Here is a 27,520-nt window from a genome sequence, read left to right on the forward strand (position 1 = left end):
CATCTCAGCCCCTTACGCGGTGGGCCGGGGGACCCGACAGGGGTGCTCTCTGTCCCCCCTGTTATTTGCACTTGCTATGGAGCCACTGGCTGCGCATGCCCGGCTGGGTCGCGCGTATGCAGGTCTTCCGCTAAGAGCCGACACCCACTACATCTCTCTCTATGCGGACGACTGTTTACTGTTTCTGGCGGACGCAAACGATTCCCTGCGTGGGGCCGAGCGGCTACTGTCGGACTTTGGTCATCTCTCGGGACTGAGAGTCAACTGGGGGAAATCTTGCCTCTTCCCGCTGACTTCGGGGGCCGATGACACCCAACCGGAGGGCGCCTTGCGATGGGAGCACCATTGCCTCCCCTATCTGGGCACTCTCATCTACCACTCGCCAGTAGCCCTCTTAGACGGCAACATCAACAGGGCAATTCGGAGTCTACAGGGTTGCATGGGTTTCTGGCGGACGTTACCGCTTTCAGTCGCGGGACGAGTCGCATTGTTGAAAATGGTGGCTCTTCCCCGATTGTTGTATCTGTTTCGCACCCTGCCGGTCTGGATCCCTGCGTCAGTTTTCACCAGACTCCGCTCCCTAACATCTGGGTTCATTTGGGGATCGGGTAGACGACGGGTTGCGCTGGCCACGTTGATGCGCCCCAGAGCGGACGGGGGTCTTGCGGCCCCGGATTTTGAGTGGTACTACTTGGCGGCGCAGCTGCAGTGGCTCACCCAGGCGGTGGCTTTGGAGTTCCGTGGCCCGGAGGGTGTAGCGGGCAAACTGTTCCCGAGACACATCATCTCCTTTATCATCTTGGGCCAGAAACTAGACCTCGCTCAGCTCACATTGGAGGAACGAACGATTCGCAGCTGTTGGCTTCGGTGCCACAGGCGCTCTGGTGCCGTCCGCCCCTACGCCCCAGAAATCCCGCTAGGGATGTGCACGGCCTTTCCACATGATGGCGACTGGTCGGCGCTAGCGGTCTGGGAGGAGCTTGGCCTGCAGATGATCGGCGATCTCTACAAGGATGGATCGCTGCTCACGTTTCAGGAGTTGCGGGACTCTTACGATCTGCCGAGGGGTGGCTATCTGCTGCACGCTTCGTTAGTGGCTGGTATTCGCCGTCATTGGAAGAGTGGGCTCACCGAACCGCCGACCTCGGAGTGCTGTCAATACGTGGTAATGGCCGCTGGCACTTACAAGGCCTTCACATGCCTTTACCGACGGTTATCGACTGCTGCCCTGCGACCCCTGGACGAGCTGCGCACCAAATGGGAAAGGGACATTGGGCGGTCTATTCCTGAAACGACATGGCCACAGCTGCTGCGTCGAGCATGGAAGGGCACTAGGAACGCCAGGTTCCAATTGGTCCAGTTCTTTACCCTGCACCGTGCATACCTAACACCGATTAAAATCTCGCAATATTTCGAGGGTGCATCCTCGCTTTGTCCTAGATGTGGGACAGCGGATGCGGATTTCGCCCACATGTTTTGGACCTGCAACACACTGGCGGGTTATTGGGAGGCGGTAATGTCCTGCCTGAATGCTGTCACGGACCGGCAGATCGATCTCGACATGGGCACCTGCCTATTATTGTGGTTCCCTCACACCCCTCGTACTCGAATTACCAGTACATTTTGCGACTTGGGTTTGATATTAGCCAAACGTGAAATCTCCATGCACTGGAAATCTACCCAAGATCCCAGCTACTTGCGTTGGAAGACCACTCTAGAGCGCTGGGCGAAAGCGGAGAGTGCCCTGCGGCTGCGACAGGCCAGGAGCCTAGATAATGACAAAGCGCTAGAGGTGGCTAGGGCGTGGGAGGCCCTGGTTGTGGCGCTCCAGCGACCAGAGGGTGACCAGAGCGAGGATGAGGGAGGGACACCAGGATAAGGACGCTGAGTTCGGGGTTACCTCACACCCCCCAAGGCGCACACACTACTTACACCTACTATTGGCAGATCTGGGGGTCCTGATTCCCCGTTATAGGACGTTCCTTACCCTTTACCGAGGTTCCTGTCAAGGACAGGAATGAGATAACATGTAAATGATTAAGAGGGAGGAGTGTGACACACTGGCTACGGGGGTGGGATACAGGGTGGGATGGCTCAGTTGGGGACTGTTATATATAAAAGGTGTCTTGTTGGAACTGTACTGATATACTGAATTATCGGCTGATGCCTGGATTGCTTTTTTCTTGTAATGTACCTTCTAAACTTGATTGCCAATAAAAACTATTTTTACAAAAAAAACTGCTAATTATACAAGGAACTTTGTAATGCTTTTAAAACTGCTGCCTGAGGTCTCCCTGGAAATGTGCCACGGACCCATTGGGGTCCGCGGACCACAGTTTGGGAAACACTGCATTAGAATTAGTCCCCAGTTGTGCAACCCTCAAAAAGTCAGCAACTTGATTCTTCACTCCCAGGACATACTCTAGCCTGTAAGTATAATCAAGTAGAAGCAAAGACATGGGGCGTGGTTTGGAAGCATGGCGAGCTAGACGTGGATTAGAGGAGCTCCTGCCCCCGTAAGCCAAAATTCACACTACATCCTGGCGGAGTAGTGCTTATCCCCACACAAGAGGGGGTCGGAACCCCCCGAGGTCCCGCGCCTTGGGGCTGTGCACGAAGCATCTTGCTGGCGGACCTGGACACCGGTCTCTTACCCTGGTGTAAACGGCGGCCCCGTTGCGGGCAAGATGGCGGCGCAGCCGTGAACGGCCTAAATCCTGCTGCTGACGGCCTGTGCTGAGTTGGCCCCCCCTGCTGTGCGGACCGGTGCAGACCGGTGCGGAAGGGCTGCCGATGGCCCGTGGCTCCTGCATCACTGCGGGGGAGGGCCCGTTCTGAGAGAGTGCGGCTGGCGGTAAGGCCCTGTGGACACCTGTGATCAGCGGCCTGGTGCGATCCCCGGGGGCGGCTTTTACGTGACCCCGGGGTTTCAGTGGGCCGAGGTGGGCCCGAGTGGTGAAGCTCCTTCTGGCTACGCCGCGGCTGATACCGGAGCGGCCCCCAGACCGGAGTGTATTCCTGCCTGCCTCCGACCCCCGTGGGGGACCCCAGCAGGAGGAGTGGTCGACCCTGCGCCTGGAGGTTCCCGTGAACAGGCAGAGACCCGGTGGCAGGTGCTGGGGGAGTGGATGGCTGGCGGCGCCCGGGTGCACAATACCTGGGATTCAGAGTCTTGAGTAAGCCGCCCCAGACTGCTTTGGACACTGGGTTCGCTTGGGAGGGACGGCTGGCGACCCCAAGAACTAACGGTGGCCTGGCTGTTGCTGGTGCGGAAGGGGGCCCTGACGAGTGGAAGAGCTGCTGCAGGGGGCTGGACCCAATGCTCCTGGGATAGCCTATGTGTACGAACGCCACCTTGAGGGATGCTGTGCGGGCCACCCCACGGGTATGATACGAAGGCGCGGGGACGCAGCTAGACCCCCTGCTGGGGGGCAATTCTTGCGGAAGCCCGGGGTGGCCTTGGGGCCTGCGATGAAGGCCCAGTGGACCTCTTCTCTGCACGCTGAGCGGCTGCCTGGAAGGCTGAAGTGGTGAGTGGCCTACTTGCGGACTTCTCTGACCTGACCTGGCCTGCGGAGGAGCTCGGTGTCGGAGGCAGCAGCGGTGTGGAATAACGTCGGAGACGACTTCTGGCAGGCCCGCGATGGGGAGAGACAGACCCCTTCGTGGAGCGCAAACGAACAAAATTATGCAATACACAGTACTTGGGCCGCCATCAATGGAGCGCAGCAGGCCGATCCCGGAGCAGGGACCGTCGCAAGGAGCTGCTGCCCAGGATAAGGCTGATATCCTAGAGGCCATCAGAGGCTCCAGAGTGGCACTTGAATCGAAAATGGATGGCATGGAATGGACATAAACCACCTGCGCCTGGATCTGCGGAAGGTGGCTGACCGGGTTACTACCACGGAGGGGGACCTGACCTCCCTAAGGACGGAGGTCCAGAACCTACAGGCGACGGTGTCAGCACTACAGGAGCATGCCTCTCGCCTTGAGGATCGGGCAGAAGATGCTGAAGGGCGCTCATGGAGGAACAACCTCCGCTTCTTGGGTTTTCCGGAGAAGGCAGAGGGGCCGGCGGCGGACTTATTTTTGGAGGACTGGATCGGCACCGCCCTTCCAGGCTTTCGACTCTAGGGGTGCGGCCGACTAACTTTGGGATGGTGGATCGACAGGACTACGGGGGCCGCTGTGAGGACAGCCCCAGTGGGGAGTTGACATGGCCTGAACTTGTTGTGAGATGACGGGAGGAGATCCTCATATGTTGGGACCGTGGGGGGGGGTGAGAATGTTGGGGGGGTGAGGTGCTATTCCGCCATTCCGCAGACTAGGCACTCCGACTACAGTGTGCTGTGTCGGCCTGGTTAGGCGGCTGGTTGGGCAGGGCAGCGCGGCACCAGGCAGTTTGGCTGTACGACAAGGACTGGGTAACACATTTGACTGCTTGTTAGTGTTGAATACACTGTTGTGGGGGGGTTTGAGGGAGGGTGGCGGCTATGGGGCGGAGTCCTGGGTCTTCAGGCCATGGTTGGACTGTGAGAAGAAGGTGCTACTGCCTGGGGGTGGGGGTGAGGTTTGTTTCCACTGTTTTGTATTGTTGTTCTTTTTCTTTGTTGGAGATGTCTTTATGCCGGGTCACCAGAGCTCAGGAGAGTTTGTGGGGGGAGGTTAAGGACCCCCGACGATACGCCTCACAGTTAGTTCCCGGTCTCCCCCGGGGGCCCTGGGTGCTTAGTAATTACTACTTATGGCGGGCGACCAGCAGGTTTACAAACTCATAACGTGGAATGTCAGGGGGCTTAATAACAGAATCAAATGGATCCGGAGAGCAACCTATCTCCTGCGCTACAGAATAAGTGTGGCCTTTTTACAGGAGACGCATCTCTGGGGGTATTGCCTAAAATATGTGCAGAGGAGGAGGAGGCGCCAGTTTTTTGCGACCTCCAATTCGGGGTTCGCCAGAGGGGCACTTGTGTGGGGTTCCCTTCAAAGTGTAGTCCGGATTCAGAAGGGCGGTATGTGGTGGTGGAAGGGACATTGGATGGGAGACATATGTGCCTGGTGAATGTTTATGCCCCAAATGCCGATGATGGGGAGTTTTTGGGCAGGGTCCTGGGGAACCTGGATCTGGCGCCTGAACTGATAGTAGCTGGAGACTTTAACTGTGCCATTGATGGGGATTGTGACAGACACTCTCCAAAACCGGATGCTAAGCCCAAGACTCCCGCAGCCACGCAACAAATGCTTAATAATTACCACTTGCTGGATATCTGGAGGCACAGCCACCCGGATAGCCGGGTGTATTCTTGTTTTACCCCAGCGGCTAATACATATAGTAGACTGGATTATTGCTTTGTGCCGGAGGCGGCGGCTGGTCGGATCTTAGACACACAGTACCTGGCCCGCTATCTGTCTGACCACTCCCCCCTGCTGATACTTTGGGCCGCCCGCGTTTTAAAATACCGTTGTGGCGTCTTAATACGGAAGCGCTACCACACCCGGTTGTTAAGGAAACAATCAAGGCAGGGTTGGACGGCTACTTTGAGGACAACTGGAACACGGCTAGGTTGAGGGCGTTTGAATGGGATGCAATGAAAGTGGTGCTGAGGGGAATATGTGTGGCCACAGAGGTGGGAGTGAGGAGAGTGTTGGAGCTGGACCTAACGCACCAGGAGGACCGCCTAAAGGTTCTAGAGGCAGTTCTTCCGACGGACCCCGAAGGACCAACGAAATGGACAGAACAATGACAGAGGATAGGGGAGCTTTGGGAGACACTGGACAAATACAACAGGTCCACTAGTAGACGCCGTTGGGGGGCGCCTACTGACGCGCCTGATCAGGGAAGAGACTCAGCCTACCCCGATACTAGCCCTTAGGTCCGCACAGGGTCGGTGGTCTATATCCAGCAGGAGATCAACAGGGACTTTGCTGCGCACCTCCGACAAATATATTTCGAGCCTCAGGCCGCCCGCAATCTCTGGAGGCCCATCTCGCCGAGGTGGACCTCCCCTGTCTGGACCAGGAGAGTCAAAAATCCCTGGGGGCCCCTTTCCGGGGAGAAGAGGTGAAAGCGGCGATCGCACACTTGAAGACGGCTAAATCACCCGGCGCGGACGGCCTGGCGGCGGAGCTTTACAAGGAATTTGGGGGAACCCTGATTCCTCGGCTCCTGGATATAGTGCTGGAGGCTGGGGAGACAGGTATAATGCCCGCCTCCAAGCGTGAAGCGCTGATTGTGGTGATCCCCAAACCAGGAAAGGATCCCCTGCTTCCGGCCTCTTATAGGCCGATATCGATGCTCAATGTCGACCTGAAAATTATAAGTCAGGTTCTGGCGAACAGAGTGCTCCCCTACCTTCATTAGGTAAAACACCTCTATACTAGACCGGTGGAGAGGGTCCGTACGGGACGTTATGTCTCGGATGCCATTCCGGTGGCTAGGGGAACGCGGCAGGGGTGTCCACTTTCCCCCCTGCTGTTCGCCCTGGCGATGGAGCCATTGGCGTGCCATCTTAGTGGGGTTCTCCACGGAGGGGTATTAAGGTTGGAGCCTTGGAACATGTTGTCTCGCTGTATGCAGATGAAGCGCAGATTTATCTGCAGGAACTAACACATTCAATCCCGCTACTGATGGTGGCTTTGGGCCAATTTGCTGAGGTCTCTGGACTGTCAACAAGACCAAATCCCAACTGTATATGGTGGGGTCTGAGGCTGAACGGGGCGGAGTCCAACTCCCCGAGATGGGAATCCCCTGGGTGCCGGATGTGTTGCAAAACTTAGGGATCAGGGTAAGCAGGGACAGGGACGTTTTTTACCAGCATAATATGGGGAGGATCCTCAGGGGTCTCCAGGGCAGTATAGATTTCTGGAATACGCTCCCACTTTCACTGATGGGGATGATTGCCCTTATTAAAATGGTGATATTGCCCCAATGTCTCTACACAATGCAGGGCTCCTTCTTCGAACTCCCACATCAGGTTGTCAAAGACCTGGATCCACTACTCTTGCGATTACTCTGGAACGGCAAACGCTGTCAGGTAAGCCTGGAGGTCATGAAACGCACCTGGGATAGAGGCGGCCTAGAAATCCCTGATCTAGAACGTTATTATTTTGCGTCCCAATTACAGCACACAGTGGCGTGGTTGGACACGGATCCCTCGTGGGAACGTTCGCTTCTAGCCGACACCTATGGGGACCGACAGCTGGGCGAACTTTTATGGCACTCGGATGGTCACCAGGGGCAGGGCCCCCCACTGGGTGGTTTGTTGGCGGCCATCTGGGCCAGGGTGGTTAAGAGAATTGTCAAGGAGAAGCCGTTCGCCCCGGAGGCGGATTTCTGGCTGATGCCACCTTTCTCGCGTATCGAGCGCGTCATGTCCATAGAGAAATGGAAGGCAGGAGGCTGTCTTATGCTGTCGGATCTATACCCAGAACAGCGGTTCATTACGTACCAGGACGCAGTGGAATCCTTTGAACTAGGTCCGGGGCTATTCCTACAGTACGCCAAGATAGGAGCAACAGCGCGACAGCTATGGCCTACGTTCCCGGACGCCCCGGAGCACGCACGCACTCTGGTCACGCTGATTACTATGGTGGGCGGGCGGAAGCTTGTCACACACCTGTGCAGTGCTCTCAGGGCGGACAGGAAGGGTGCACCTCTTGGGGTGGAGGGTCGATGGCAGGAAGTGAGCCAACAAAATATAACACCACAGGAGTGGGTGAAGATCCAAGAGGGGGTCCGCAAGGTGGCGGTCTCAAATAGATTTTAACAAATTCAATACAATATGGTCCATATGACGTATCTATCACCCAAACGCCTACACACCATAGACAGTTCAAGGGACCCGCGTTGCCCCAGATGCCACTATGGCCAGGAAGATTTTGCACACATGGCTTGGTCGTGTCCGACGATACAGGGATTTTGGGTTGCAATCCTAGAGGACCTGCACAGGATAACGGGGTGGAGGGTGGCTTTGGAGGTCTGCACTTGTATCCTGGGATTAATTCCCCGAGACCCTAAACGCAAAACTAAGTTCCTAGTATTGGGACTGGTGACGGCCAGGAGACGAATAGCAATCCACTGGCTGACGCCACATGGGCCACTACCAACACCCTGGAACAAGCATTTACAATGCAATGGTCTCGGCATCATTAAAGGTAGAGCTATTGGCATTGCTCATGACATTTCTTTTTTTTTTCTTTAAATCATAAATAAATGGCATTGTCATTTACATTGCCAATGCACAGCACTCTGCACTCAACAGCACACACCGCTCTGCACCTGCAATCACTGCTCTGCACCTGCACTCACTGCTCTGCACCTGCACTCACTGCTCTGCACACTCACTCTGCACCTGCACTCACTGCTCTGCACCTGCACTCACTGCTCTGCACACTCACTCTGCACCTGCACTCACTACTCTGCACTCACCACTCTGCACTCACTACTCACTACTCTGCACTCACTACTCACTACTCTGCACTCACTACTCACTACTCTGCACTCACTATTCACCACTCACTACTGTGCACTCACTACTCTGCACTCACTACTCACCACTCTGCACTCACTACTCACTACTCTGCACTCACTACTCTGCACTCACTACTCTGCACTCACTACTCACTACTCTGCACTCACTACTCACTACTCTGCACTCACTACTCACTACTCTGCACTCACTACTCACTACTCTGCACTCACTACTCAGCACTCACTACTCACTACTCTGCACTCACTACTCACTACTCTGCACTCACTACTCTGCACTCACTACTCTGCACTCACTATTCACTACTCACTACTCTGCACTCACTACTCACTACTCTGCACTCACTACTCACTACTCACTACTCTGCACTCACTACTGCACTCACTACTCACTACTCACTACTCTGCACTCACTACTCACTACTCTGCACTCACTACTCTGCACTCACTACTCACTACTCTGCACTCACTACTCTGCACTCACTACTCTGCACTCACTACTCTGCACTCACTACTTACTACTCTGCACTCACTACTCTGCAATCACTACTCACTACTCTGCACTCACTACTCACTACTCTGCACTCACTACTGTGCACTCACTACTCACTACTCTGCACTCACTACTCACTACTCTGCACTCACTACTCTGCACTCAGCACTCACTACTCACTACTCTGCACTCACTACTCTGCACTCACTACGCACTACTCAGCACTCACTACTCAGCACTCACTACTCTGCACTCACTACTCTGCACTCTGCACTCACTACTCTGCACTCTGCACTCACTACTCTGCACTCACTACTCTGCACTCTGCACTCACTACTCTGCACTCTGCACTCACTACTCTGCACTCACTACTCTGCACTCACTACTCTGCACTCACTACTCTGCACTCACTACTCACTACTCAGCACTCACTACTCACTACTCTGCACTCACTACTCACTACTCTGCACTCACTACTCACTATTCTGCACTCACTACTCACTACTCACTACTCTGCACTCACTACTCTGCACTCACTACTCACTACTCTGCACTCACTACTCTGCACTTACTACTCACTACTCTGCACTCACTACTCTGCACTCACTATTCTGCACTCACTACTTACTACTCACTACTCTGCACTCACTACTCACTACTCTGCACTCACTACTCACTACTCTGCACTCACTACTCTGCACTCACTACTCTGCACTCACTACTCTGCACTCACTACTCTGCACTCACTACTCTGCACTCACTACTCTGCACTCACTACTCTGCCCTCACTACTCTGCACTCACTACTCTGCACTCACTACTCTGCACTCACTACTCTGCACTCACTACTCTGCACTCTGCACTCACTACTCTGCCCTCTGCACTCACTACTCTGCACTCACTACTCTGCCCTCTGCACTCACTACTCTGCACTCACTACTCTGCACTCACTACTCTGCACTCACTACTCTGCACTCACTACTCTGCACTCACTACTCTGCACTCACTACTCTGCACTCTGCACTCACTACTCTGCACTCTGCACTCTGCACTCACTACTCTGCACTCACTACTCTGCACTCACTACTCTGCACTCACTACTCTGCACTCACTACTCTGCACTCACTACTCACTACTCTGCACCCACTACTCACTACTCTGCACTCACTACTCACTACTCTGCACTCACTACTCTGCATTCACTACTCTGCACTCACTACTCTGCACTCTGCACTCACTACTCTGCACTCTGCACTCACTACTCTGCACTCTGCACTCACTACTCTGCACTCACTACTCTGCACTCACTACTCTGCACTCACTACTCACAACGCACTACTCAGCACTCACTACTCAGCACTCACTACTGAACCACTACTCGTAGTATAGGAGACAGATTATCTTCCGGGGTGCGAATATACAGTAGGGTGTTGTCCGCATACGCAGATATGTTCAATGTATACCCTGTGAACTTCAGCTCCCTGTGAGAGTGATACTCACGGATTGCGCATGCCAACGGCTCAGCTACGATCGCATATAGTAAGGGAGACAGGCGGGCATCCCTGTTGTGTGCCTCGAGTGATGGTAAACGTTTCAGAAACTGCATCCCCCACTGCAGAGGGCGATAAAGGCACTACATCCGACATATCCTACTGAACCACCAATACTACTGACCTTGCAATTGCTCCTTACATCACCTGCACCCAAGCATTTGGTCTCCAGATTATATACAACACTGCAAGCCGAGATAGGGGCAACGACGAATAAGGCATTACAGAAATGGAACAAGTGATTAACTGTCCCACTAACATAGGACGAATGGTCTACAGCCGGTACAATAGCGGGTTTACTGACGCCAAATGGTAACTTGAGACTGATCCACGTAAAATATTTACACCAAACCTATCACACTCCAGCTAGATTGCACAGATTTGGGCTTTGTCAGGATTCCAGGTGCCAACGATGTGGGTCTGAAGGAGCAGATTTTATCCATCTTGCATGGTATTGTAAAGGGGTAGCTGACTTCTGGGCGAAAGTGGTGCGCATGTTAGGGGACATGGTGGGCTCCCACATAAATTGCACTATACAGGCATGTTTATTGGTATATTGCCGGGATTTCGTGCGATGAAACGAATGTTTTGTGTAATAGCACTGCTTATGGCAAAACGCAGGGTTTCGATTGGATGGGGAAGTAAACAGAGTCCTAAGGTAAACTGTTGGATCCAAGACATGATCTTGCATAGACACCCTGCTGACATACGAAGAAGAACGGCCTATACGATCGCGCCCCAGGAACTATTGGAATTTCTTAATTGAATACCTAAATGACCCCGATGTACAGCTGTAATGTGCCCTGATTGTAGTGACCTCTTAACAAAAACAATTGTCAATGCTGATAATTATTACAAACCATCGGTTTTATTTCAGAATGTCCAATTTATAAACACTCAAAAGCTACTGAATTGCTTTTTATTTGCTTTTTTTTTCAATTTTTCATATCACAAACAACATGATTACCACATAATTTTAGCATCAAGGGGTACCATTACTGGTAATTGAAGGGACAAAAAATATAATAAATATTCATGCAATGAACCATTCATACTAACAGCAATCCACATTTATTCCCATCCATCCACCATACTATACAACAATATATACACACACTCCGGAAATGTAACTAAACCTGTGGAGTGAGATAGGTCTGCCAAATCAATGTTGATTGTGATATGAAAAATTGAAAAAAAGCAAATAAAAAGCAATACATACTGATGGCGTAAAGTATATGTCTAAATCTTCTAATGCATGAGCAAACACATCAGTGTCATCCGCAGATCTTGTTTTTTTCTCCATTTGATCAGAAATTCTTAGCCCCTCCAGCACAAACATGTGTAATAAAATCTTGCGTTTCATCCTCAGAGAGAAATCATTATAAGAATCATCCTCAATTGTTGAAATATAATTGAGGAAATGAGCTTTCCACTGGTGCCATTTTATTATTGGCTCCACCGGAGAGGTAGAGGAGGTGGTAAGAAAAAGGTTTGAGTATACATTGTAATTTGAAGAAAATTATGCCAAAAAGTTTGTGTTTTTTTCCAAAATGTTACACTTGGAACACCAGAGAATAAGAGAAATGTAATCCAGAATTACAACAGGGCTTGCGTAACTTCCCTGTGCCTTGAAATTAGTTTCTTTCTGTAACATGCAAAGCGATGATGTTCCGAAGTATATTGCAACCATACTAATCCTCGACTTCCTATTTTTCCGGTATTTCGTGCCCAATGGGGGCCCCAGTGGGAGCGTAGCGAGAGCAGTCTCCCCCTGGGGTTTTTCGCCCAAATGGAACGGGCCGCAGCCTGATTGGCAGGAGGTGCGGGGACAGTGTGCGAGGGGAAGAAAACATTGGTAGCTGCGCATTAGGCGCGAGTTAACTGTTGAGGAGGCAGGCTGGAGGGCGGGAGAGGGTTATAGGAGGCGAAATCCCACCCGCCCACCCCCCCAAAAAAATAATAATAACACGTTTTTCATGCCACTATTAGACAGGTGACTCTGGGAGACAGGCCTGAAGGGCGAATTTTAGGGGGGGTGAGAAAGTCTGGAGCGGGCTTACCCATCCTTTTGGATACAAGCTGAAGGAAAGGTAATAAAACAAGGTTTTTGGAAAAAGGTACAAATATATATATATATTGATGGTTTTGGTCAGAAAGTTCAACATTTAAGTAAGAAGTGTAAGGTTTTGGCCCATTTTACCAAATTGTGTATACATAATGAAATAAAGAGTATTTTCTAGTTTAGAGAGTTTACCTGATCTAAATAAAGTGGCCTTTTTTGCTACACTGATAATGTGTTGGTCTGTTCATTTTGGGCGATTCAAGATGGCCGACAAGTACAGTCATATAACTAACGTGTAACGTCATGTGCAAGGCATTATGGAATCTTAAATTGCAAGGGACAAGCAACGAAAGAACCTCTGCTCGGCGAACAGTTATCAGCGCATGCAAGCAGAACCTATCACAGAAGGTTTACAAAAGTGTTGTTTCTCGGTCTAAGAATAGTTAAAGATATTAATCTGATTGCATCTACCAACTTTGCAATAGTTGCCAAAGATTGCCGGAAGCTAATGGCGTCTTGGAAACATCTCCCCTTGACAGTTCTGGGTCGTGCAAACTTAGTAAAAATGTCTATCTTACCTAAGTTGACTTTTATTTTCAACACTATACCATTATTTTTTGATACATCACTCGTGGCGAAGATGCAAGGTGACATTTCTTCATTTATTTGGAAAAACAAAAATGTAAGAATAGCCTGGAAGAAAATAAGGCGTCGTAGGGAGAAAGGTGGCTTGGCCGGTCCTGATCTTCAGTTATATGCGTGGGCTTTTCAGATGACGCACGCACAAATGTTGTTCAAAATCCCATCAGACCAAGGCATAGGGTTGATGTTTACAGCATTATTACAGGGTGAAGGAGTGGGACAGTCGGGTTTTCTTTTTAAGTTTGGTGACCCCAAATTTTTCAAGAAGATCAAATTAAAGGTGCTGCAGGGCCTAGCAAGAACATGGTACAATCTTAGAGCTGCTACCAAACTAGGTTATTATTCAAATAGATCCCCTATATGGGATCTTCCTGCTGCTCCAGGCTGGACAAATGATATACTGGTAATTCCACTAAAAGACGCCGGAATCTCAACATGGGGTGACCTGTTTGTGGGAGGAACCACACTTTCCTGGGAACATCTAGCAAGCAAGGTGGGCCCAAACTTTTCTAAATTGAAGTATCTGCAAATCTCAAGTTGGGCCCAAGCGCAGTCAGCCAGAGCCCCTCGTCGTTATAACACACCCTTAGGAGGAGGCAGTCAACTGGAATCTCTCTTGCTCGACAAACCAAAAGTACCTAAGGAAGTTTCCCTATGGTATAATTTAATCTTGGAAGAGATCAATGGGGAATTTCATCTCCCAGAACTACTGTGGGGTTCCTTGATGCCATCCCTGAACTTGAACGATCTATGGCTAACGTCTTGCAAAGTCTTGTGGGAACTAGTTAAACCAGCCTGGCTCCGTAGGAACCACCTTTTCACCCTTCACAGGGCCTACTATTCCCCTCAGAGGTTGTCCAAATTTTCAACAGGGGGCTCGGTGGCATGTGCTCGCTGTGGTCTAGTGGCAGCCTCTGATGCACACATGTTTTATGACTGCCCTCACCTGAGGTCTTTTTGGGATCTAATTGGCAACAAACTTACATCTTCTACAGTGGTTATTGATCTTCGACTAGTAATCTTCGGTGTTGTAGACCAGAAGCGAAGTTCTGCCAATAACCTCTTATTTTATTCCATCTTGGTGGCCCGCAGAGAAATCTGTAAGCGGTGGAAAGAGGCATCTCCTCCTTCTTTACATGACTGGTACACCTCAATGCTACAGATATCCAAACTAGATCTTGCCAGGGTGGGGAAACCAGAAAAAATAGCTTTTTGGCACCTACTCGATTGGTCTCACTAGTGGTGCGGGTTTTTTTTTTTTCCCTCAACGTCCGATGATTACGAAGCCAAGATATACTTTCTCTGCTAAACAATCTCGCCTTCCTTGCTGGGCGCACAGGTTGATACAAGCAATAATGGTAATTGGCTTATGGTTAGTATCTGTCGAACAAGCAACTGGGGGTAAGATCAGCAGGGTGAATGACATAGCTTTAGGGTCTTGGCAATTCCACGAACCGGCTGTACCCTCACCAGTTTTTGACTGAGTTAGCATGTCAGCACCACTATGTGCCTTTCTACCCTGTTTCAGAAGCTTGTCAGATTACAACCATGGTGGAGAAGAGGACAAAAACAAACAAAAAAAAATGTTGTTTCGCAAAAAATGCAGGACGTGATTAAAGATCCGCACTTGCTGCAGGTTTGCAGCTAACTGTCTGAACCAGGGAAAGTCACTCACTGCCATTTCTCTTCATATGTCACGTAACAGTGCATGTTAAAACAGTATTCAACTGTATGCATGGCTAGATGAGAGAGTTGAGGGCTGGAAGCGACTCTCCTTGTCCCTGACTTTGCAGCTTAGCCATCACGAAAATGACAATCCTCTATCTCTTCATTAACTTACCGCTCCCCTTGCCACTTAACTTCTGCAGACATCTTGGAGCGTGCCTCCTTTCCTTGGCAAGGGCAGGTGGACAGCTGCGTATTTGCCTGGGAGATCATGACACTTCCCTTTAAGCAAGGAGGCACGAGTGCCCCAGATATGGACTTGAATTACATTAGTGCTCAGGCCTATTTTGTCCATCACTGGCTCTTCCCTACCCACACAGCCCCTGAATCTGATCATGCAGCACCCTGCCCTCTCCAGATGGCGATATTTATGGCCCCCAAGCGCAGATTGATACTGTGGCATGTACAGTATGGGCGTAGAACGAGCTCAGGCACAGGGTCCGCGTTGAGCATCTCTTTACTCCATCTGTGTCGCTCACTGGACACTCTTCTTTCCCCATCACGCTCGGCCCTGGCACATGCTCTAGACAGCGCAAACCCTCCTTCAGAAACCAAAAATAGATAGGCCAGTAAATGCACCCCGACACAAACCACACTCAAAGTCTGGGAAGAGGTCATGACAAGAGAGGGATGGACGTCTTTCCCCTCTCCCTACACTCCTATCCATTTCAACCCGGACTTCCCACCAGCGCTACAGAAAGGCCCTTTTGATCGTTGGCGAGAGGGGTGCTGCCTGATGATTTTAGACATGTTCCACAACTTTGACATGCTCACGTTTGGGAGCTGTCAAAGAGAATACTAGGTCCCAAAAAGCGAACATTTCCATTACCTCCAAATTAAACACTGGGTATCTCAGCCACAGGTGAGAGATGGCGCCAATAGAGAATGCACACAGATAGAACAGCTGGTACGGAGAGCGGGTACTATGAAAGGGGCAATCTCTTCACTGTATGCCATGCTATTATCAATAGTACGTGCACCACAAGCATGATATATGTCTTTTTGGGAACACATGATCTGGAGGGATATTACGGAGGAGGAGTGGAAACACATATGTGGAGATCTAACCAAGAACAATCACTCAAGCACCTTGAAAGAGGCCCACTACAAGTCACTTTTTGGCTGGTATCTGTACCCCACTAAGCTAAAAACGATATTCCCAGACACTTCCGACCTCTGTTGGCGCGGGTTGTGGTTTGCAAGGAGACTCTCGCCACATATTGTGAGACTGCCCCGGTATTCGTGCTTTCTGGAAGGAAATCCTTCCACACATCAAAGATATACTTGGCTACCCCATTCTGACAACTATAGAGAGAGCTCTCTTGGGCACCAGGGATCCCTATCTAGGAAACCAGACAAAAGCGGATAAGGCAATAATGTGGGCGTGCATAGGGGCGGCCAAAATAACAATAGCAGCAGTCTGAAAAAAGAAGGAAACCTGGCTGTATCGCTGTGGCACTCTCGGCTCTGGAGACTTCTCACAATGGAAAGGTTAGCCGATATTTTTAGGGATGAGTACAAGAACTTTGAGTACAAATGGGGCCCAAAGGTAACCTACCTGTCTCGTGGCTTGCCGTCGGTGTTCTGCCCACCCTCCATATGAGCCATGCATTTTTAAAAGTTCTGAAAAGGTCCTGAGGGTGGTCTCGAACTACCCTGCCGATACATCTCCTTTTGGGCGCATCAGAAGGTCCGACAGTTGGTTTCCAAGATACTACCACCCCCGGGAAAAGGGAGGAGGGTGGGTTTGTTTATTGTTATAATTTGGGAGTTGCCCCATTGTTTGGCTTCATAAAATAGACATGATTTGTAACATGGGAGGGACGTGATTGGACTTCTCCACCAGAGAAACTGGACTCGTACTAGCGACAGATATTGGCACGAGGTCCTGAGTATTCTCCTATGTAACAAGTGTTATTTGATTGACATGCTGAATAAAAAGATCTTTGATATATGTGCCATTTTATTTTTCCAGTGTACAAACTGCAGCAACCAGCCAATCCCGAGCCCAGAGAAATGCTTGGCGTGTCCTCTGCTGCCGATTGGCAACAAAGAACAGGGGCAGTGGCTGACTGGCTGGATGCTCCAAAGTGAGCATGTCACTTTGGCCGGCAGTCTTCAACCTGCCAAAGTGACATGCACACTTTAAAGCTCTCCAACCAGCTGTCTTAGACAGCTGGGTGTAAACCAAGCACAGGCCTCAAGGGTCTGAAGGAGCACCTAGCCTACCCACTCCATCCAATCCTGACGCTGCTCTCATGCTTATTAACAGAGTCTGGATTGGTTAGGGGAGCTCGACTTCCACAGCAGATTCGGAGTGGAACATCGAAGAGGACGTGCAGCTGTGGGCAAGTACCTTTTTATGTTATTTATTTAAAATGATATTCTAGCTGTGTTTTTCAAACTTTTGGATGGAGAGGTTGTTTTACTTTGAACTTTTGGAGAGAGAGGGGTATTTTATTTTGGGCTTCTGGAGGGAGATGTGTTGTACTTGGGCTTTGCAGGGAGGGTGTGTTTTATTTTGTTTTTGGGGAAGTGCTGGGGCACTTAAATCGCCCCACCACTTTCAAAGGGTACCTGTTGCCCCTGGCCTAAGGAGCAGTGTAGACAACTGTTTATGTCTCTCTCAACAACCGTTCCCGCATCTAGTCTGTGGTGCCTTCACATGAAGCATTCCAAACTACATGCTGACATCACTAACATGCAAAAATGTCTCTAAGGGTGTTAATTAAAGGTAATTTTCAGGCAGCACAATTAATTGTTGGGAGCGGAAGGAGAAAAACCAGAGGCTGACTAATTCCGGCTTCTGATGCGCATTGTCGCTCCTCCAGATGACTTCACATTCTCAAGTAACCTGCCCAGCAGCTTCTGGCTTATCGCAACTCAGAGCGATCGTTCTTGAACCTTTTCGGACTACCCTCTGGGACTTCTCACCGTGCCTTCCAGCAGAGGCGTCCCAGGTGGAACTCAGACTGCTCCGGGACCCTCCCCACCACAATTTGTTATCAGTTGCTGCCATAGAAATAACAGTAACCTGGTCCTGATGATGACCTAAACACTTCTACAGGCCGAAACGCCGTCGACTTTTACAGCAAAAGTTTCGGTGCTATTCCCTCAAGGATGTATAACACAGAAAACACAGGGGGTCTATCAACTTAATTATGTAGCAGGACTGTCAGTCCGAGTCACCAGGATCTCGGGGTGTATAAATCACAAGAAGACAGCGTAATTCAATATAAGGTGAACACCGTGTGGATATGAAAAGCCAACACAGTGCAGATCATTCATACATGGCTGACAAATCCAGACCAATTAGTAAAGGGTTTCCATCAAATAGACTCAGTGATCAGTCCTATCATTTGGCCAAACCCAAGTGCATGTCAGTCTGGTCCCCTGATCATTGGGACAACAAACACCACACCATCTATTGTTGGTTAAGGATTGGGTCCACCAACATGCGTGAACCGTCAGTGATGGCTGATCCTTGATGGTCAAGTGAATAACAGTGCAACAAAGAAAATGTGACTTTAAAATAGGATGGAGTGTCCTCCTACTATTAACTTTATTCTGCGGACGAACCACACCTCCTAATTAAAAAACAAGAACAGTGCAAGAGAGAAAGTCAAACAAATATCTGTCTAATAACGGGCCAACATGTTTCTGCCTATCGGGTATAAAATCCCATGGCATTCGTCAGGGCCTCTGTTCTTTCAATAGTTGCACAAGTAGTAGTGGAACAAAAGAAACACCACCACCACCAAAGTGAGAGAAATAAAAATTTGAAAGGTTGAATACGGTACAACCTGTAACAACCGCAAACATTAGCCCTCCATGTCAATAAGGAAATACGAATTCTATGGAGGAAAATGTATAGTCATTAATTATAGACTGACTGTGTCAGTTGCCCACACACCTGGTATCACCAAAAAATAATTGAAAAAACTATATAATATATTCATGCTCATCCTCCATGGTAGGGAGAAGGACCTCACCTCACCTGGACCTTGCTCAGGTTGTACGAGGCCCCGCGCTACATAGATACAAGAAGGAAAACAGAAATGGAGCACCCTAAAGCGTAGATTACACAGCCTATCGAAATGCCCAATGTGATTCCTGTATAAAAAAAACCCTTGTATCTAGGGACCAATATGTAATGAGACTCTAGCACTCAAACTTCGTGCGCCCTGCCTCCAAGCCTCCCAGGTCTACCACCTAACACAAAATTGTACTCATACAGATTCATTAACTGTTACTAGTATCACTAGTAATAAGCTACAAACTCTATCAACAACATTCTTTGTGACTGTATTTGCATACTAGGATTAAGAAGACTCCTTATTAGTCTGACCTGTGGTAGACTCACCTATCCGTCGGTACCTCAAGCTTCCATCTGAGACTTGGGGGAGGCACCGACTTGTAGATGGTCTCTTCTTTAGTAGTGTCTCCGGGGGTTGATGGTATGGTAACCCTCCGCCTCAGTTATTTATAAAGGTTTTAAAATGTATATATTGTGTGATCATAGAGTGGTTTGGTTAGTCCCCAGTGACATCGCCCTGCTTCTTTAGTAACTGTAACAGCAGCAGCATTATTATTCACCCTGTTATTGATGGATTTCGGGGCGCACTACTTTGCGCGCGAAATTGCGCGAGAACTCGCGCTAAAGACTACTGGATGACATCATAAACTCCATTTTTTTAGTTCATTGCGTTACAGTTGCTATGGGTAATAAGGGACACATTAGATGTTTGGTTTACATCATGTCAATAATCTGACCTGGAGCACACCAGATGAACAATCGACAGTGCGCTCGGTGGAGGAGCGAAACCGCCAATATTTATTGGCTTCCAAGCCTAGTTTGATCGACTCTGACCCAGAACTACTAAATGACATCATCTACTCCATCTTTGTAGTTCTTTTGGTATCGTTTTTAATGGGTGTTAAAAAGCACATAGACGCTTTCGATCAGAACCCTGTCCTGCTCAGTGTTATTAAGTGTGCCAAAAATCCAAGGCATTAAAGTAAAGCGCTTGACCATGCGCTGAATACAAACGCGTAAAAAACACAGCGTTCTACATTACAGGACATTCTATGTTGTATTGCAAGTCTCACAGGACCTTGAAAGATATGAACTGAACGATGATGTCGACTTGCCCATTGTGATAGTATTTTTTGCTAAACCGATCACAGCAGCAATACTGGATATTAGCCAGTCCAAACTTAGTTTTGAAGGATAGAGTTATATAATCGATACTCTAAGACGTGTCAGCAGACTATAAGTATGGCTATATAGAATCATTGTATCTACAGTAAAGGTTCTAGCCAACAGTGTATTTACAGGAACCACCGGCTAACGTTGAAGAACTATTAATGGTACATAACCTGCTCCACCTCCGAGACACAGACACTTCTTCTGGAGGTCATAATTATGAGGTGTGTATTAGTCATGATAATGCAGGCTACAGCAATACTAAGCCTCGGCCCTCTTTGTGTTAATAAAGCTTATGCCACCGCCGCTTATATAGTTGTATTTGTTAAAGTATAACAACCCTATATAATCTAAAAGTGTATATCTCAGTTCATATTGAAATATCTACGTTTATACAAAGCGGGGGGCCTATGCTGAGGTAAGCTAAACCCGAGGGTGGAACCCTATAGTAGGGTCCATGGAATATCATCGTTTAGTCCACATTTATCAGTCTGGAGCTTATAAATCCATTTTTGTTCCTTTGAGAAAAGATAGCTTGACACATCACTTATGTGTCCAGGTATATAGGGCTTCTCAAGGACAGTCCATTGGAAATCGGTTTCATTATGCTGTTTCTCCAAGAAATGTCTTGTGAGTTTCGTGTGGGACTTCTTACAGCGAATAGAGCTCTTATGCTCTAACATTCTTGTGCGGACTTTTCGAGTTGTCATGCCCACATATCGAATGGAACATATACATCTCAGCATGTAGATTAAATTATTGCTGTTGCAATTGCTAAAGTTGCACTGCACCCAAGGTCTATTCGTACCTATGTCTATCTCGCTGGTATGATTCGTCTGGGGACAGACAGAGCAAATGCCGCAGGGGTGGTGACCCACCACAGGAGGGAGATTCCATAGGGTTTCGCCAATTTTCTTTCTGGTTTCTTTGGGGCGTGTGTGTACAAGCCGGTCCCAAATGTTACTGGCCCGTTTAAACGCAAATCAGGGCTGCGCTATCTTTTCTTTGCTATGATTAAGAAGGCGCCAGTGTCTTCTCACAATTTTCTGGATACTGTTACTCCTAGTATTGAAAGTGCTCACGAATGTGAGTCTTTCAAGTGGTGGTTTAGCAATTGGAGGTTCAAGAGGGGCATCTCTATTGTTATTCATTGCTCTTTTCCTTGACCTCTTGATCAGCGAGCTAGGATAATGTCTCTCCTTCAGTTGTGTGCAAAGGTTAGGTGGTAGACCTGGGAGGCTGGGAGGCAGGGCGCACGAAGTTTGAGTGCTAGAGTCTCATTACATGTTGGTTCCTAGATACAAGGGGTTTTTTTATACAGGAATCACATTGGGCATTTCGATAGGCTGTGTAATCTACGCTTTAGGGTGCTCCATTTCTGTTTTCCTTCTTGTATCTATGTAGCGCGGGGCCTCGTACAACCTGAGCAAGGTCCAGGTGAGGTGAGGTCCTTCTCCCTACCATGGAGGGTGAGCATGAATATATTATATAGTTTTTTCAATTATTTTTTGGTGATACCAGGTGTGTGGGCAACTGACACAGTCAGTCTATAATTAATGACTATATATTTTCTTCCATAGAATTCGTATTTCCTTATTGACATGGAGGGCTAATGTTTGCGGTTGTTACAGGTTGTACCGTATTCAACCTTTCGAATTTTTATTTCTCTCACTTTGGTGGTGGTGGTGTTTCTTTTGTTCCACTACTACTTGTGCAACTATTGAAAGAACAGAGGCCCTGATGAATGCCATGGGATTTTATACCCGATAGGCAGAAACATGTTGGCCCGTTATTAGACAGATATTTGTTTGACTGTCTCTCTTGCACTGTTCTTGGTTTTTAATTAGGAGGTGTGGTTCGTCCGCAGAATAAAGTTATTAGTAGGAGGACACTCCATCCTATTTTAAAGTCACATTTTCTTTGTTGCACTGTTATTCACTTGACCATCAAGGATCAGCCATCACTAACGGTTCACGCATGTTGGTGGACCCAATCCTTAACCAACAATAGATGGTGCGGTGTTTGTTGTCCCAATGATCAGGGGACCAGACTGACATGCACTTGGGTTTGGCCAAATGATAGGACTGATCACTGAGTCTATTTGATGGAAGCCCTTTACTAATTGGTCTGGATTTGTCAGCCATGTATGAATGATCTGCGCTGTGTTGGCTTTTCCTATACACACGGTGTTCACCTTATATTGAATTACGCTGTCTTCATGTGATTTATACACCCCGAGATCCTGGTGACTCGGACTGACAGTCCAGCTACATAATTAAGCTGATAGACCCCCTGTGTTTTCTGTGTTATACATATAGAAGTTGCTGGGGATATTAACCAGGTACGGGTCTCTAAACCTTATATCCCTTGGACCCACCCTGAATCTGTTCTGTTGTTGTTTATATCCTTCAAGGATACCCATCTTGACTCTTTTTGTGTATATTATCATTTATTGTTTGGGTATCCCAACTATGTAAATCTCACTCTCACTTGTTTTTGTTGCATCCCTTCCTGTCGCTGTACATACCTCCTCATGTGTCACTTGTGCCTTCACAATTTTTCACGAGCACTTGTGCACAGTATCCCACAGGTTAAATGCCATTCAATGTAACGCAGTGTCACACTTTCATATGTTTGAATATATGACGCTAAATATGACAAATATATGCATTTACTAAAGTACATTCTATGTTGTCTCCCTAGTTTTCCTCCTTCCACTCCCAGTAATTTATTGTGCTGCCTGAAATTGACCTTTAATTAACACTCTTAGAGACATTGTTGCATGTTACAGATGTTCGCCCTAGTCTCTTTAGGGTTTACGGGCTACCTCCTGTAGTCTGATACTGCAACATGACATCACAACATCACACTGACCCAAAGCCCTTTCTCTATGTGTATTGTGTTTTCACAATATTTCATGAGGTCTTCCAGAATCAATAACAATCATTAACCAACCATAAAAAGGAAACTTTGGAGGTGGTCACCACACTGCCATACTTATCCATTCCCACAACAGCGCAATCTATGTTCTGTGTGAGCCAGTGGTTGAAGTGGGCGGGATCGGCAGGGCACGGCGTGCCCCTATTTCTCGAATTTCACAGATTCCGTTCCCCTACTTTCTTATTTTAAACATGCTTTCCAGCAGGGTCGAAGTGGCAGGGCGGACAATCATGCCCGAGGGGCCTGTGGCAGAGGCAAGCGAGTGGCCGCTTTTATTAGTTTGTGGCTCAAGCAACCCTGTATAACTGGATTCAACTTTCCAACATTTTTCCAGCTTCAGGGCAATTTGAGCAGGCCATTAATTGCTACTTGTGGAATTACAATAGACATCAGGAGGACGCCCATCACCTGGTGCACCTCTTTCATACCAGGCCCCCAGGAGGTGTCAGTGAGCCTTTGAGAGAGGTGGTCTTTTCAGCAGTGCAATAAACAAGTCGCCAGTGAGAGGAGGAAGCTTTTGTCCCCCACAGCAGGTCACAAGGATCAGACAGACACGCCTCAGGTCCATCAGACAGACAAGCCTCGGGTGCCTGCTGCCAGTTTCCTCAGATTGAGGTTAGGAGTTTCATTTAAATACTGTGCAATGGAATGAGAGCAGAGAACAAGAAACACTAAAGTTTTAATTAACTTTTCAATTTAAAGACAAATCTGACTCGAAACAGATGCCTTTTTAGCCATGAAGGTTTGCGAACTGCAATTGTGGGCCACTTTCTTTTGGGGTGCACGGGCCACCTTTTCATCCCAATCCGACCCTGCCTCCCGGATGGCAGAAATTGCCAAGGACAATAGTTAAGCCTCGGCTTTTGTGGGCGGGCGGAACGGGCAGAGAAAGAAAAGGACTTTGTCTTTTCCTTCATGCCCACAGAAGACAAGGACAGTGTCCAGTTCTCCTGCAGTCTCGGGGTGGAGAGAAATCAAACTTTCCAAATATTAAAAATAGATAACCAACTAATTAAAGCAAGACAGAGTGGTTGCAAGGTGACCATATTGATGTATTCCCACCCAAACACATTAGCGCCACTTTACAACGTTTGCCAGTGAAGCGCTACTTTTGTTTTCTCCTCTCTCTTTCAACATTGTTTTCCCTTGGTGGGAAAGTGCACCTTTCCTGGAGGTACTGAAATACCTGTTTGATGGGTGAATTGGAAAACAAAATGAGTACAGCGGCTGTGTGTACACGAATGTGGTTTCTTTAAACCATACTGCCTATGTTTTGAAAATATATATGCAATGGGCACTGAAACGGGTCCCTTCCGGGCCCTGTAGTCATGGTCTTAACTTTTCATGTAAAAGCACTCACTAATTTCTGAATAATGAGTGTAAAAGGAAAAAGGTAACCATGTTGTTCCTGCTTACATTTCACATGATTTACTTAATCTTGCATTCCCTAGGAGTATTTGCTTTTTGTATATGTTGTTAATTTTTTTTATTCAGCATATTGCTCTTGTCTAGTGCGCAATTTGAATTAAGTCACATCCAGTTGTTTATAGCGGGTCAGTGCAGTGCAAGTTTCTCTAAGTGGGACAGTATGGTGTTCAGTGGGGGACAGGATGTGGCACTATGGTCAGAGCTGCTGGATTTGGAACTGGGGAACCAGGTTCAGCCTTAATGACCAGGCTCCAAGACCACTCTCCTGAGGGAGCACATTGAACGCAAGACCGTAGAAGACCTGGAGTCACAGCACCAGCAGGTGGACCCTAGCGGTGGCAGGTGTGGGTTGACCTTGAAGGGCTGTCCACCAAAATCCATGTAGTTCACCTCCAGTCTCGCGGGCAGGACTATTAAGCAGCACACCATAGAGTGACAGTGACTCTGCCACTGAGGTCACAGGACCCTTGAGCAGGGAGCTCTAGGGCAATGTGACCGCATGGGTGCTGACTTCAGGTGGGGGCATCGTGTTTGTAAACATAATATGGTTTTAAAACCACTTGCTGCCTTCTTCCTGGCCTCCAACAATTTTCGGCAACAATGATAATGTTATGATAACTCCAGTGATTAATGTTCTTAGTAGAGAGAGATGGTGTTTTATCTAGTGGAAGTTTTGACTCATGGAAAGGAAGCTCAGAGGGTTAACGTACCTGCCGCTAAGAACATGTATGATGCAGATCACAAAGTGCACCTAATGTAAATAGTTCAGTGGGTTCCTGCTTTTGTCAGAGAGACCCTATTGTTACTTGCCGTTAATAAATTAAAATCCTAACATAAAACAGTGAGCTATTAACTGTCATGTAAGAGCTGCATGCAAATTGCAAGGTATAAATTAGAGCGTTATGGTTTTTCCCCAGTCTTTGATTATCCTAATGTTGCAAAAAAGGGTTCATTTGAATAGAAATCAATTGTGATTATTAAAGAGAACCCCCAACCATGGTGCAAATATGGCAAAGCCAAAATTATGTGGAAAATATTTTGCAAACTAGGATATTTTGCCATTCATGTTTGAACTGCTCTTGTGGAAAAAGGGAGGAGAAGTGCTGTAGACAGAAACTCCATGGCTGGGAGACAAAAGGCATGCGATTCCATTTTTAAGGATATATGAGAACTTCTGGGATTGTAAACGTATCCCACTTTGTGAATGTATTTTCATGTCAATAACTCATATTAAACCTTAAATAAACATGTGTATTTATCGGTTAAATTAGTAAAATGGGAAAAAATACAAAAAAGTGGGATATTTTGCTCTTTCTGCCACACTTCTGACTCCGCCCACTGACCAATCCACTTGTTATTCCTGCCCTTTGATGCTCCGCCCACAGTTCCCCTACTTTTTTTCCCCCACTTCGACCACTGGTGTGAGCATTCTATTGAAGGAACACTTTAAGGAGCGAGCCACTTTGTTATGAAGGTGACTGTCTGCATGTTCATAATGGAGACTGGTGTAAGCTTTCAGAAATGTCATGTAGAAGGACGGATTGATGGACATTTTAGCATGCATCCAATTATTATTTAAGAAATACATTTCCTCTGTGTTTTAGGGAGGCCTGATGACATTCCTCCCATTTCCCCACTTTCCATAAAATAGTACACACTCCAATATAAGATAAGGGAAAACAACATTTTTCCACCTAATGCTATACATTTCCCTCTTGGAAGTTCTTACAATAAGATTAGATGATAACATAACTCCAAATGCGCTTACTGTTATATATTATTATTGTTGCAGCCGCAGTCCTAAACATGGATGCACACCTAATTAAGCTGGATTTCTACACGAGCACTCTCAGTGTGGGATATCCCTGCTTCCCGAAGTTACCGTCAAATAAATGAATACTTCAGCACAAAGCTTGTTATCTGTAGTGTACTTACTGTTCATCCTGGGGCAGCGCGGTCTTTGCCCGTAGTCGGTAAGTGTCGATCCGACTTCAGCACTGTGCACACCTCATCGTGTCATTGCTTCTGAATGTATCTTGCCGCCATGTTGTATTCCCATCTCCATGACTACCGAAACACATGCACGAGCTCTGACTCCGCGGTAACTTTGTGAAACGAGTCGCGCTAACATTTGCGTAAGACTTCAGCGTTCCTGCTAACGTAGCTGCCATCTTTGCAATAACCGTATAACAGACACTACTGTTAGCGACCTTACTTCTAAGAACAAATTATTTATTAATAATGATTTCTTTTGACAAGTGAAATAGTTACAATTGTATGTCAGCGTTATGATTAATTTATATTAAAACATAATTTATAATTGATAATGTGCATATAGTTAACTAAACGACAAGTCTTTAAAATTCGTAACATATAAAAGTAATGTTTTTCACAAATCACGTGAATATCTTTCATTTATTTGTCAAATGAGCTTCTGTTATACAGCTTCACTTTACGAAACTTGGAAATACTCGTTCTTTCATTGTCGTACTCGCATGAGCACTTCGATTACAAGTCAACCCGTTTTGAGTATACAAGAGACACTTTTAATGACAAGTAGGCTATCCTTTATACAATGCTTCCAATTATTAGGTGACTCAAAAAAACGTGATTCTTTTTGTGAAAATTAGCCAAAAATCGGGGTAAGTTAATTCCCTTGCAGTGCTGTGATATACCAAAGTATCACACATACGAAGTGCAGATGACATTAAGTATTTATTCACTTAAACAGAGCTTGCGGGGAGGGAACAGGTGACCAACAGGGAAGAGGAACGCAGCTGTCAGTGCCGGCTGTGGCGCTGACGTCACTTATATACTCAATGGTGGCTCGCAGCTGCGTGAGCCATGTAGCTAATAGCCTGAGGGCAAACCATGAACAACTAGACCTACAACATCTCCCTTTCTAAAAGAAGAACTAATTCACATCATAGTCTTTGTACATACTGGGCAACTTTGCAATCCTGCCAGACTTGGTACAAGTTCCCTGC

General features: G+C 47.7%; 1 protein-coding gene across 5 annotated transcripts in view; it reads right to left on the reverse strand.

Moving 5' to 3' along the window:
• Positions 1 to 26,612, reverse strand: part of MOK (MOK protein kinase) — an 830,279-nt gene extending 803,667 nt beyond the window's left edge. For 4 of the 5 annotated variants that reach the window (XM_078660202.1, XM_078660201.1, XM_078660205.1 and 1 more), the window contains exon 1: positions 26,469 to 26,598. In XM_078660202.1, coding sequence (XP_078516328.1) covers positions 26,469 to 26,475 — 7 coding nt within the window. In that variant the 5' untranslated portion in view covers positions 26,476 to 26,598. Of the gene's footprint in view, positions 1 to 26,468 lie in introns of all 5 variants that reach the window. The other variant, XM_078660203.1, reaches the window with a different exon arrangement.
• Between the last annotated feature and the right edge of the window lie 908 nt (positions 26,613 to 27,520).

The sequence above is a fragment of the Lissotriton helveticus genome, chromosome 9 (assembly GCF_964261635.1).
Source record: "Lissotriton helveticus chromosome 9, aLisHel1.1, whole genome shotgun sequence".
NCBI lineage: Eukaryota > Metazoa > Chordata > Amphibia > Caudata > Salamandridae > Lissotriton > Lissotriton helveticus.